Source organism: Xiphophorus maculatus, chromosome 16 (assembly GCF_002775205.1).
Source record: "Xiphophorus maculatus strain JP 163 A chromosome 16, X_maculatus-5.0-male, whole genome shotgun sequence".
Classification (NCBI taxonomy): domain Eukaryota; kingdom Metazoa; phylum Chordata; class Actinopteri; order Cyprinodontiformes; family Poeciliidae; genus Xiphophorus; species Xiphophorus maculatus.
The window spans coordinates 24,821,038-24,834,214 of record NC_036458.1 but is presented as its reverse complement, the minus strand read 5'-3'; the positions used below and the strand labels follow the sequence as shown (position 1 = coordinate 24,834,214).

The window sequence follows — 13,177 nt, the reverse complement described above, 5'->3', positions numbered from 1 at the left end:
CTAAGGCAACATGTAAGCACTTTTTACTGAGCTGCAAATGTACCTGTCATATATATGAATTGAGAAATTCCCATATATGCCTCAAAGTGAAAATATGCATAAAACGAGTAAAATCTTCTGCAAACGTTTTTCAGCATATTTTTCAGAGCTCTGTGGAGGAGTTAGTAAAATAAAAGTTCAGATTTACCTCTTTAAAGTGTATTAAGTAAACCTTGATAGAGACTTATCAGTGCAAAACAGCAGTTTAATGGGACTTCTGTTATTATATCTGTGGTTGACAACCTTCCTGCTCCCTGCTCTGTTATTCTATAGAAAGTGAGTGGAGGCTGAACTCAGACAGACATCCTACAGCTAACTTCAGGCCATGTGAATTGTTTATATCCCCTCTTCTGTCTCTCTCACCCACACAAGAAAAGCCTTGAGGCCCACTCCTCTTTCAGGCCACGTGATTTCTCACTCCAACCTCTTTGGTCATGTTTTTTTCTTTGTCACGTGTTCAGAAGCCTGAGACCGGCATAAAAACTTAGGACGTAAATCAAAATCCCATAAATAATGACTATGCTTCCCTTTACATCTCCTCTGGACTAACAGACAATAAAAACACCAATAAGCAGAGATTGGCTCTAATTTATTGCCTCGTAAAACCAGATGGAGAGCCGAGTCTCTCCTCAGCACACACTGCTGGGAACCGCGGGGCTGGAGCGGCAAGGCGCTTAAAGCGGCGAACAAGGAGTCCGGTCTGCTACTCACACATTAAAAATGCAATTTTCTAAACTCAGCTTCAGCATGCTGAACTGGGCAATTTGTCAAAACACTAAAGTGTGATCACCAGTTTGATTTCATTATCGATTTAAAGGAGGAAAACCCCAACAATAAAACCTGCTGTCACGGGATTATGTAAGGTTTGTTTTTGGTATAGTTCGAATGGTTATTCGAAAACAGCACTACCACTCTAATGCTTGTAGCCATTAAATTATATAAATAAATAAGGACTTATTATTATTATTATTATTATTATTATTATTATTATTATTATTATTATTTGTAGTTGTAGAAGAATTCAAATCAGAATGTTTGTAATTATCCTGGAAATAAATTTATCGTCAAAAATAAATAAATAAATAAACAAATACTAAGTTTACAAATGCCTTTCCTCAGTGGTGTCATGCGCCCTTTCCATCTGTGTCATTGGGGACATAAATCCACTCTGCAGCTCCAGTGGTCTCCTAAATAAATGAGCTTTAGACATTTTTAATTGTTGTTAAAAGACGAAGTAACTAAAGGAAGTGCGCATGAAGCGTTTAGCAGCTTAGCCAGAGCTCTAAATGAGTCAGCTTTCTGTGTGTCCCTGCTGCCCGCCTGTTCTGCCCACTCACTGCCTGTCCTTTCTGCTCCACTCAAAGCCCCTCACTCCCACACACATTGCTGCATCTCCGCTTTTTTGGGGGGGGGGGGGGGAAGACATGAGAAAAAGTAGGGAAAGTTAACCGGCTAAAATGGTGATTTGTCTGAACGGTCTCTGCCGTTTCTCCGGGCTGCTGATGAAATAATATTAGTAACAATAAATGCATGAAACCAAATCACACTGTGGCCCTGAAGCGCAGAGGCAGAGACAGCAGGGCTGGAAGTTTTCTCCTCATTTAGGAGGAGAGAGACTGCTGTCAGCCTCTCTCAAGGAGAGAAAGATTGATCACCACTTTTTTCTCCACCCGGGGCTCTTCTGACCCTCCCCGAAATATCCTCTGCTCAGCTCTCCAGTTAATCTTTATAAATATCTACATGTACGTCCCGTCGAGTCCGAGGGCAACTCAGCGCGATCTCACTTACAGTTAGTATAATATTAATAGCTGAGGGTCTCTTATTATGTTTTATAAGAGGGAGGAACAGAGACCCGCTCTTTATTCTCGCGCTAGTGGAGCGACCTCGCTCTGAACTCGCTCTCCGTGCGTGAACAGCCCGAACATTTAGAGCAGACACACACGAACACGGGGGAGAGAAAGGAACGAGGGTGAAGCGCAAGAGGGACTTTGGAGCCTGTGAAAAGATGCTATTTTAGTTTGAGACAATATTTAGATTGCATTTCAGTTTTCCCCACAATCAATCTTCACTGCGGCTACACACACACACACACACACACACACACGCACACACACACACACACACACACACACGCGCACACACACACACACACACACACACACACACACACACACACACACACACACACACACACACACACATGCAGATTCTCCGTCTATTTATAATGGACGCGCAGATATTTGTGTTAAATGGGATAAATCTGACACTTACACAGGAACTCGTTCCTCAACCTGCATCTCTGCGTCTTTTCAAATCTGTAGCTGTCTGCTCTGAAGCGTTAGCTGATCCAGCATCATATCTGTGAGCAGATCCTTCATGCCCTCTCCTCTCCGCTGCTGCAGCATCTAAAACCCTGTTCAGATTTCTGCTGCCTAAACTGTCCGTTTTCAGTCTTTGTCACACGTCCTAAGATTAATGAACGAAGTTGTTTTCTCTGGTTTTCTTTTTTGTTTGTCTTTGTGTTTGTTTTCACTGAGAAATCATATTGTAAATAGACTACCTACGTTAACCTACTGTTAATTGCCATTACATCACCAGGAGCTCGCATGTCCACAGTTCTATTGTTAGTCGGTTCCACCGGCCAAGATCTGCCGAGCTGCCGCCCACACTGCGCACATGGCAAGCGGCCTCTTTGCTTTTTTACCCCCGTTAGGACAGAACAATGGCAGATAGGCTCGCTTTGCCTCAGCGTTTCGTGAAAAATAATAATAATAATGCTTCACACAGACATCACAGCCGCCAGGCCCGAACCACCGATTGGCTGATTTGGGTCACATGACCAGGAATTGGCTGCAATTTCGTCCCATAGTTGTTCAGTTTAGCCTACCCAGGTCCCCATACGCTACTATTATAACCAATATACACAATTATGATATAGCCACCGCATTTACGCCACTACGGTCAGAAGCCTATGGAGCTGCGTTTTTTTTTAGACCAAGTATTATTTATTTTCTTAATCAGCCATGTTTTGTGATGTGCATGTGTACGCGTGCGTATAGGCCTATGAGGGTTTTATTATTATTATTATTTTATTTCGGGAAAGGGATTATTCTGGGCTCTCGTCGTTTAGGGAGGGCACTGGTCTGAGGAAGCTATGAATTTTGAATTTGAGAGGGAGATCGGGTTTATAAACAGCCAGCCGTCCCTAGCAGAGTGCTTGACGTCCTTCCCCGCCGTCCTGGAGTCATTTCAAACTTCATCAATCAAGGAGTCGACAGTAATTCCGCCTCCCTTCGAGCACACCATCCCCAGCTTTAGCCCTTGCACAGCCACCCAGCCGAAACCAGCTTCTGGGAGTCAGCAAAGCCGGAGAAGCTCTGCTACAAATGACCACCAGACCCATCACCGCGCGGTACAGCAGCCATGCCCGCCTGGCCAGGCCCCTGCACCGGCTACCCCGGCTGGTCCGCTGGCTCACGAGTTTCCCTGGATGAAAGAGAAGAAGTCATCCAAGAAATGCCCCAAGCCTGGAATCAGCTCCAGCGGGGGTGGATCCATCATCTCACCGACATCATCCTACCCTTCACCAAACGCCTCTGGGTACGCTTCGGCGGGCATCGAGTCACCCACAGGTCGGTATGCTCTGGCGCATGGACCCGTGGTGCAGAAATGTGGATCATGAGCTGAAATTTTCTGTTTGCACGCGCTCACATTCATTTCCGAATATAACTGACCAGTTTTACCCAGTGCATGGCTGCCATTGTCTCTCTCTTTTTGCGATCAGTGCATGTGTATGTTAGCGCGCGTGCGCGTTCCTCAATTCTATAAGGTGCATGAAAAGGGAAGCCATATCCAGACGACTGCATTATGCTGCAATGCTTTGCATATTAGAGCTTCATCCACATGGTCTAAATAGTTCTTACAATGTGCGAGGCAGCTGCAGTGATTCAACTCACTGCGGTCTGATACTCTGAAGACAAGAAATGTTTCCTTTACATGACACCCCACATGAAAGCTGCTGACTGCATTATTTTTCTTTTATAAATACTGCCTTTCGGATCAGTGTAGAGTGATAGAATTCAAGCCAGAATTAAAATGGGCGCCATATTGGATGGCGTTAGAAAAATAATAAGGCGGGGGAATGACAGAGTGGTGAGCGGGGGGTTGGGGAACACTCACTGCTGCGGCCAGACTGGAACACCTCGGCAATCATTCTTATTTCTGTCGATGACAGTCATCGCATTTCATGTACTTCTGTTTGTCTGTCTGTTTGCATCCCTAAATATGAAAAATAATAAGCCAATTAATTTAAATATGAACTTCTCGTTTTCCTCTCTTCATTCCACTTCCAGTCTGAGCTTTTTCCTGATCTCACTAACAGCACTAGTTGTCCAGACTTCGGAACAGTCGCGCTCACTTCTAATCTACATCGCAGCATTTCCGTTCGTTCTTGTCTCAGAGTTGAAGATCCTTCATTAGTACATTTATATGACGAAGACATGAAAACACGTGCATGCTGGTGTTTCCTTTTTCCTTTCTTCTTTTTCTTTCCTTCTATCTTTTTTCCTCGATCCTTTGTCATGTCACTGAAAAAGTAACTACGTGTCAAGGCATTTTTGTATTTCATATTTCATTACAATCAATTGAGAAGATAATTTATTGCAATGAAATATAATAAAATGTGCTGCCTCATGCTGTGTAAATGAATATAGCAGGACTGCATTTCTAGTCAGTTACAAAACAGGCACACACACACACCCACACCCACACACACACACACACACACACATATATATATATATATATATATATATATATATATATATATATATATATATATATATATATATATATATATATATATATATATATATATATATAATATAAAATATGTAATTTTATTTTTTCTTTTGTTCCTAGCAGACTCCAGCCAGGTTGGCCTGGATGTCGGTGGAGCCGGGTCCCGTCGTCTGCGCACCGCCTACACCAACACGCAGCTTTTGGAGCTGGAAAAGGAATTCCACTTTAACAAGTACTTATGTCGGCCGAGGAGAGTGGAAATCGCCGCTCTTTTAGATCTTACAGAGCGACAGGTCAAAGTTTGGTTTCAGAATCGTAGGATGAAACACAAGCGACAGACCACACACCATCGGGATGGAGGCGGAGGAAGTCCGTGTTCCAGCGGATTTGAGCCGCTGGAAGGGGCCGATGCCTCGTCCCCCTACTCCAGTCAGCCGCTGGAAGCGTCGGAGGAAAGCACAACAGAGAGCGAACAGGGGAGCGGTGCGCTTTTGACTGCTATTCCCGGCGCCTATAGCACCACTGACAACGGAAACAATGCACAACCCACGCAGGAGGACACAGGCCGTGTGAGTCAGCAGCAGCCAGGGACATCTGGCTCAACGGACTCTGCTGCGGCTCTGCGCTCCCCGACGAACTCAACTGACAGCACCGGTCTGAGGCCCCACAGCGGGCCTGGGACTGCACCGGGAGCCGAGCCGTCTTTTTTGGACCACCGGGATTCATCCGTCGCTCCATCTGAATCTCACGCGCCCTCCTCCTCATCATCCACCGCGCTATCCGACCTGACTCTTTTCACCGAGGACGCCTGCTTGTCTCCCAGCCTGCAAAGCTCCCTGGATAGTCCGGTGGATTTTTCCGAGGAGGACTTCGACTTGTTCACAAGCACACTGTGCACCATAGATTTACAATACCTCAACTTCTGAAGGTAGTGGCAACGGTTCAACAAGAGGAATATCACAAAGACATCAGACACACCAGGGTAGAAGCGACCTTTGTGGATGAACAATCAGCAGAAAAACATCCAACAGGACTGTCGTTCTAGAAGCGTCTCGGCAAAATTCCTGTAAGGTTTATGAATGAAAACGTTGCTCTTGTTTCAGCTAAAATTCATTTACGCTATTATTTCCGTATGGCATTGTGGTTGAAGAGACACAGTCAGCAAATTTCTTTTTTTTTTTTTTTTATCTTTTCTTCTTTTTTTGTAATTGCAAAATTGTTTGCGCGTTGTTTTTTTTCGGCTAGATTTTTTTTTCTCCCCTTAAGACGTGAAATATCAGGTGTTATTTAACTTAGGATTTTTTTAAGATTGTTTTTATTTTTTGTTAGTTGAGCTTCTTCTAATCAATTAGATGGTTGTTGTTTTTCTTGTCTGTTAGGGGTTCAGCTTCGTGGATAAAAAAACTCAGGAACTGGTCACAGAGACTTGATGCGGACGGCAGGACTGCTTTGGAGAAAATATCTCTAAATTGACAAGAGTTGTCACTCTGAGCGAGAAGCCCTGCTGTGGAGCCGACATGTAGACGTTAGTTTATTTATTAAGATTCTTTAATAGTGAAAATCTAAATTATTTATTGTACAAATATTTTCATAGTGGGATAATAATAAAGAATAAAAATATAAACAACGTACACAACGTGCTTCATGATTTTGTTCAGTATCCGGGGATTTGCTACGAGTGTTTGTGATCGACCTTTAAATGTTTCTAAATTTATACTAATTACATGTATGTAGCAGCATTATTCATTTTTATTTTATTCAGCAACCATTTTGTGTGTTTTACATGTTATATATTTATACTTTGAGTTCAAACAGTAAATAATTAAGGCATTAAAAACAAAATACGTGGAAAATTTAATACATCCAAAAACAGTTCCAGTTTTTTTAAGACATATTTTAATCATTAAATAAATAATTTTAACCGCACATTTATAATAGTAAATTTACAAACAAATTAATTGATGCCTTCCTTTCACTGAAAATACTACACATTTAGTCTTATGAAATTCTTGACATTGTGTAATTTTACCGCCAAACATTTCTGGAAAATGGGATGTTTCGTTAGTTTTATCTTTCCACTTTTCTTTATCAAATAATGGTCTGTCACGGTAAACTCCCGCCCACCAACACCACCAAAAAAAAAAAAATCAACACAGCAGCTCTCTACCAGCAGAAACTATCAGTGTGCAGCTGGACTCCAACAAACAGCTGACAGACCCACAGAGATTAAACACAGCAAAGCTCCTCTGCTGCCTGTTATTTTCATCTTAGGCCTAATAAACTGCCGCTTTGCTGGGTGTCGTATTCTGCTGGTGGTGAATAGGAAGCTAAACAAGGGTTAGCATGGCTATAGCTTTCTGCCATGTATGTGTGTGGAAATGATGTTAACTAGCTGCTGCTCCTCCCGCACAGTCAAAATGGCGCTGAAAACAAAGAAGACTGTGAACAATGAGCAGTGGCAGCCATTACAGGATAACTGGCCCCCACTGACAGGCACAGTGTGCTTGTGTTTTTGTCTCTAGGCCAAATGCATGAATGCTGTTTCACATGATAATAGCACTACTACTATTACAAATAATAATAATAATAATAATAATAATAATAATAATAATAATACAGCATTAAAGACAGATAGGTAAATAATATGCCATTATATTGCATAAGCACTGATGATGTAGAACAAATTTCTTTAAACATTGCATCTTCCTTAACTTTAGAAAAATCTTAGTAAACTAACTGCATTTCTCATAAATGCACCAAAGATCTGAGTTATGTTTAGTGAATCATTATGAAATCAATAATGAATTCAATAAGCTGAAACGATCAATTCTAATGTTTTCGGTAACAGCAAATTACAAGTGTTTCTCGGTTTTTGCAACTGTGCTTTCATGAAATAGTTCACATGGAGAGTGGAGAGTAAGCTGCTTCATGATGCAAAACATGTCATCAAATATTCCAGAGCAAATTGTTTTTTATTGTATTTCTGAAAAAATGCAGATCAGAATAGCATTCAGAAAAAAGTAATTTTTCTTTGTATATGAATATAGATAACATATTTGCCTAGAATGATGAATTTGGAAACTATAATGAAGATACAAAAAATGCAAAGGATGCAGCATTAAATTAGTGATATAAATGCATGCTATAAAGAGGAATATAAATAAAAATAATATTCTTATGAGTCTCTCAAGCTGTAAGAATGGAACCTGTCAGCAAGACAAGTCATTCTAGAGTTCTAGCTTTTTGGATAACATAGCTCTGTAAAACTTTATTATTTTATCTTTTGTTTAATAACTCTTGTAGCCCCACATATTTTCTCATCACAAACTAAAACATTTGGCCAAAGATGTTGCATCAATACTGATGCAGAGTGTAATATACTGCTTGTGTGTGAAGAAGAGATGATGCTTTTGATCCTTTCTGTTGAATACTTTTTGTAGTTTGACGACCGATGACTGTTTGAACATAGGTATCTGTTATAAGATATGAAATGCCTGTTCTAACAAAATTCATAAGGCTTTCAGGTGATTTTTTAAAGCCCAATCAAATAGTGGGTTTTTTTGTACCTAATCAGGAACTTAGGGCTGAAACCAGGTGGGCAGTGAGAGAGAAAATATTGGGTTCAGAAATAGAACATCAATTTATCCTCCTGTTTGACAGTCTATCAAAGACTATTAAATATCATCCCTTTATTTAGCCTTTTAAGGTCGACGCCCGCCCTGTGGCGGGCATGACGTCATGTTTCTGTGTGTGTTTTTTGCTCCAATGTGATAATAAATTTTGTCAAAATGAAACAAACACTGTAAAATCACAAAGTTTAGGATGTTCTGAAAATAATGATACCAAACAAGGTAAGGTAAATAGTTTTTATGGTGAAAATATAAGGGTAAATTCAAAATTAGACCAAAACGGCCATTTAGACCCAAGACTCCAAAGGGTTAGGTGATGAAAATCCAAAACTCTCAGAGGATTTATTTTTAGATGCAGGTAATTTTACAGTCGAAAATGGGAAAACAATATCTGACATGTTCAGCAGGTTATTTCTATTTTACTTTTGGAAAATTTTAAACCATATATTACAATACCAACAAAAACCTGATCGATTACAAGCTTTTAATGCCATTTTTAAAAAGTAACAAAATCGTTTTAAGAAAAAAACAGTTTCTTGCTAACCAGGTTTGTCTGTAAATTTCATATCTAGCTGTAGTTGTTCATACCTGAGCAACTACTGAACATATGCAAACTGTTGTTTGGTGTGCACTTGTGTTATTTGGGTCAGAGAATCCAATGGAGATATTTTCATATCTGCTGGTACTGGACTGGGGCAGAGATGAGATCTTGCAATCAAGTGATGTCAGCACAAAACCAGGGAACACTGAGTGGCTTTCCAGCCCTTCCGAGTTTGATGCTAGAGCAGTTCTGGATTTGGTCAAAGTTAAAGCTTGCTCTGGATCTGTGCGTATGGCCTGTGTCATTATATGGGGCATTCAGGAGGAAGCTAGAAGACTGTTATTCTTTCATGCCTTTACATGCTTTAGCACTGTTTCAACCTTACACAACAAGAGTAAAAGCTGCCTGGCAGACAAGGGATGTCTGCCCAGAGGCCTCCCATGTCTTCTCCAAGCTGAGCCAGCACATTCTTACACTGGAAGATGGTGAACTGGGGATACTGGAGAGGTTTGTCATACTACATCACTGCTACCAATGTGGATGAAGCCAGGCGTTAACATGTTTGCCAGAACACTACAGCCTCAGGTCTGCTCCAGTATGCTAGACTTGCTGCCTTCCAGACTGGTTGTGTGTGGGCCCAGTCAACCCAGAGGCTGACTGGGCCGCAGAGAGTTCTGCTGACTGGCGATGGAATAAGGTTGTTGAGGAATGGCATGTCTTCTGAAGAGCCAACTTTCCCATAGCCAAGTACTGCAAACAGCTGGCCAAATGTGGCTATAAATCAGAGTCTTTGATGTAAATCAAGGTCTTTGATTCTCGGAGGTTTTTACTAATGGTATTTGTACTCATGGACATAAATGGTATGAATTAGGTCATTTCCTACAATATGTTCTTCCTTAACTTTGTCCAGTCACATTTGGTACTGATGGGTTAATGTGACAAGCTGATCTAATTCTCTGTTTGATTAGATTAAAAAGTCATTTGTCTGGCTCTATTAATAGCTGAGATAACACAACATTTGTTTTCAAATTGATCTTGGATGCCATGTTAGTTAAAGTTTAATATGCAACTGGTATGGACAAAATTACCTTCAGTTATCATGTTAGTGCAAAAATAAATAAATAAAAACTGGACTGTAGAATATTTATGTATTTTTCTTCCACTTATCTGACAGTAGTGCTTAGTCGTATGAAAAAAGATTGTCTTCTTGAATTCTGGCGTGGCCAGTGGTGTGCTTTAAAATATAATCTGTGTAGAATACATGTACCAAGTTTCATGCTTGCATCACAATTTGAGCGACTGTTTCACTCACCTGCTATGTCACTATGAGGAAAGGATCAAATCACTGCAGTTAAAGTTTAATGTGATCAGCTCAACAAGAGCAGGATAAGCATTTGAGAGCAAACAACAGTAAACCTTTCTTTCACTCTTGTAAGCAGTCATCCTGGTGCACCTTGTAGACAAAAAGATTACAGTGGAGAACATCTCTGTGCCAGAAGACATATATCACTTTCTGATTGTGTCTATGCCTGTGTTTTGATATTGTGTGTGTGGGTCTGTGTGTGTGTGTGTCTAGGCGTGTGTTGGTGTGTGTGCATTATCCAATAATCTCTCTCTCCTCGCTGTCACCACCTGTCGGCTTGCTGCCATGCCATAATATGTGGATTGTTTCTTTATCTGTTGCATCACCATCATTGTTTTGATTTCTACCAGTGTATGTGTGTTGTATCCGTGTGTGTGTGGGCGTGTGCATGCGTGTGTGAGATTGCATACAGTAACTCAGGCATGATAGATCACCCACTTAGCAGCAGTGGTGAAATACGTGAGCAGTGGATTTTATCTTCCTGGGTGTCAAGAGGAAACTCTATCCTTAGACACAAACTGGTGTGCTTCACTGATGCTATGCCCTCTGGCTTCTGACACACATTTCAGGCTGCAAGTCACAGTGATGCACCTCAATTACCAATAAGGAAGCGTGTCCAAATTGTGGTGAAAAAAAGCTATGGCATCGTTTCTGAAAAATGTGCCTTTAAAAATATGAATATATTATGCTTTGATGTAAATTGCTGCTAAACGTTTAATGACAAGTATTGTAAATTGTAATGATGGACAGGATTCACATTTATGACTTTACTGTAACTTGATGTTGTGATACAGAAAGCAAAGCACAAAGAAAAATAAACTATTTTAATAGTGTTTTTTTTTTCTGTTTTCCTATCAATACTTTTAAGTAGCAATAGGAACATATAGAGGAATTACAGTACAGTCTTTCTATAGTGTTGGTCTCCATGCTGAGAAAAAATCCCCAATTGTGTTCAGGAATGAAGAGCAGGATAAGAGGAACTCCATTAGTATTCTGTTGTGGTTCACAAAGCATTGCCTGCAGATGTTGGAGTGGTGGAAACTGGCATGTTCTCTGCCTCTTCCTCTCTTTTGCCTTCTAACTCGGTCACTGCTCTTCCTTTTCTTCTTCTCTGTGGCCGTTGATTCTGTCCAAATCCTTGTCCTTCCATTGTCAGAAATGTAGCAATGTTATTATACTCTGACTTTGTACATACAGAGTGACTTTCAAAAGTATTCATACCCCTTGAACTTTTCCATATTTTGTCACATAAAAAACACAAACATAAATATATTTCTTTGGAGGTTAATGTGAAAGACCAACACAACATAGTTTACAACCATTAAGTAGAAAAAAAATTATTATACATGATTCAAAACATTTTTTTTACAAATAAAAAACTGAAAAGTGTGGTGTGTAAAAGTATTCCACCTCCTTTTCTCTGAGTGCAACCCATTTCCTTCAGAAGTTGCCTGATGTCAGCTAACGACTAAACAGCGTCCACCTGAGTGTAATCTAATCTCAGTACAAATCCAGCTGCACTGACATATTTCTTGTCTGGTGCCCAAATTTTTAGTAAAAAGCAGATCAAATTAGACACTTTCCCATACACTGACTTTCCACCGTCATATACATATTCATACATTATTAATATTGTTGTTGTCCTAATCCAACATGAACTTACTCAAAAAAACATTATAACCAGCACACATTAACTCTGGGGGTTCAACTGATATGTTTTTACTGTATCTAATTTGTAAGCAGCTAACTCACCGGCCATCAGTTGTTTCAATATTAACAGGATTTTTTTCACCCTGAAGAACTATTAGATGAACTATCCTTTATATGCTGCCCACCCGTCTTTCAAAGCCGCTGCAGATTCCTAATGTGTGAGAGGGATCAGGTTTATATAGAGGATGCTGAGGATCAGACGGGGGTCATAGTGCAAACAGCAGTCAACCAGGGGTCAAACATGCATATGCCATGTGTTTGACAGGAACAGCTCAAAAAGAGGGAAGCATTTCCAATGCACCATGTATGTTTTAGAAAAACACAAAAAATAGGATAAATTACCTAATTATTTATTAATGATTTTTTTTAGTACCTAACATTTTTGAATTTAGCAATGATGTTATTTGTTTGTGAAAATCCCGCCCTACATCTTAAAAAAGTTGCTAGTCTGCACTAATCTGAGTTTGCTCCATTCTATAACTGTGTGCCACACAACATTATTCAGAGGGTCACAAGCAGCAGTACTTGGACACCCCTGCTTTGGAGGATCTGGAATACATGATAATATATTTATTCATGTAAAAAAAGAAACTGATTTTACATGAATAAATACGGGTGACATGCAATAAAATGATACTACACCTCACCAGTTGGTATTTTGAGCAGACAGGTCAACTCCTACCGTGTCTGGGGCCTGTAATGGTAAACCCTCTCCTACATTTGAAAAGTATGCGACCTCTACTGGTTGGAAGAGAAACCACATTTCAAGAGTAAATATGATAATCAAGTTAGTTATTTATGCATATTAGTATTGCGGTTAAAACAGAGATTTTATCCATACATGCAACATTTTTATAACCATAAATCAGTTGTTTCATTTATCAGGCTTATTAAGTAATTTTAAAGTAACTCAGAACTAGGAAAGGACTAGTTTATTTCAGTGATGTGTTGCCACCATTCAGAAGAAAGAATACAATCACTGTGTTAGACTAGCAGTGCAGAGGGTAGCCTACAAGGATTTTTAAAAGCTCTGCTGATAATCTCTCATGAACCAAATAGGTACTGAGAATGAAAGGCAGAAACAACTTCAAATGT

General features: G+C 40.2%; 1 protein-coding gene across 2 annotated transcripts; it reads left to right on the top strand.

Moving 5' to 3' along the window:
* The first annotated feature begins 3,048 nt into the window (after window positions 1–3,048).
* On the top strand, window positions 3,049–6,470 carry hoxb2 (homeobox B2). Of its 2 annotated transcripts, none has more exons than XM_023348619.1 (2): window positions 3,049–3,671; window positions 4,960–6,470. In XM_023348619.1, the coding sequence occupies exons 1-2, from the start codon at window positions 3,194–3,196 to the stop codon at window positions 5,763–5,765; spliced, it is 1,284 nt and encodes a 427-aa protein (XP_023204387.1). In that variant the 5' UTR covers window positions 3,049–3,193; the 3' UTR covers window positions 5,766–6,470. The 2 variants fall into 2 exon arrangements, with proteins under 2 accessions (XP_023204387.1, XP_005813737.1); XM_005813680.2 differs by having other exon boundaries at window positions 3,050–3,671; window positions 4,963–6,470.
* Window positions 6,471–13,177: the final 6,707 nt, after the last annotated feature.

Excerpts from the sequence above, each read along its gene's own strand:
- hoxb2 (XM_023348619.1), top strand. The coding sequence starts at position 3,194 with ATGAATTTTGAATTTGAGAGGGAGATCGGGTTTATAAACAGCCAGCCG. Across the intron at positions 3,672-4,959 it reads GGGCATCGAGTCACCCACAG|CAGACTCCAGCCAGGTTGGC; the intron begins GTCGGTATGCTC and ends TTTTGTTCCTAG.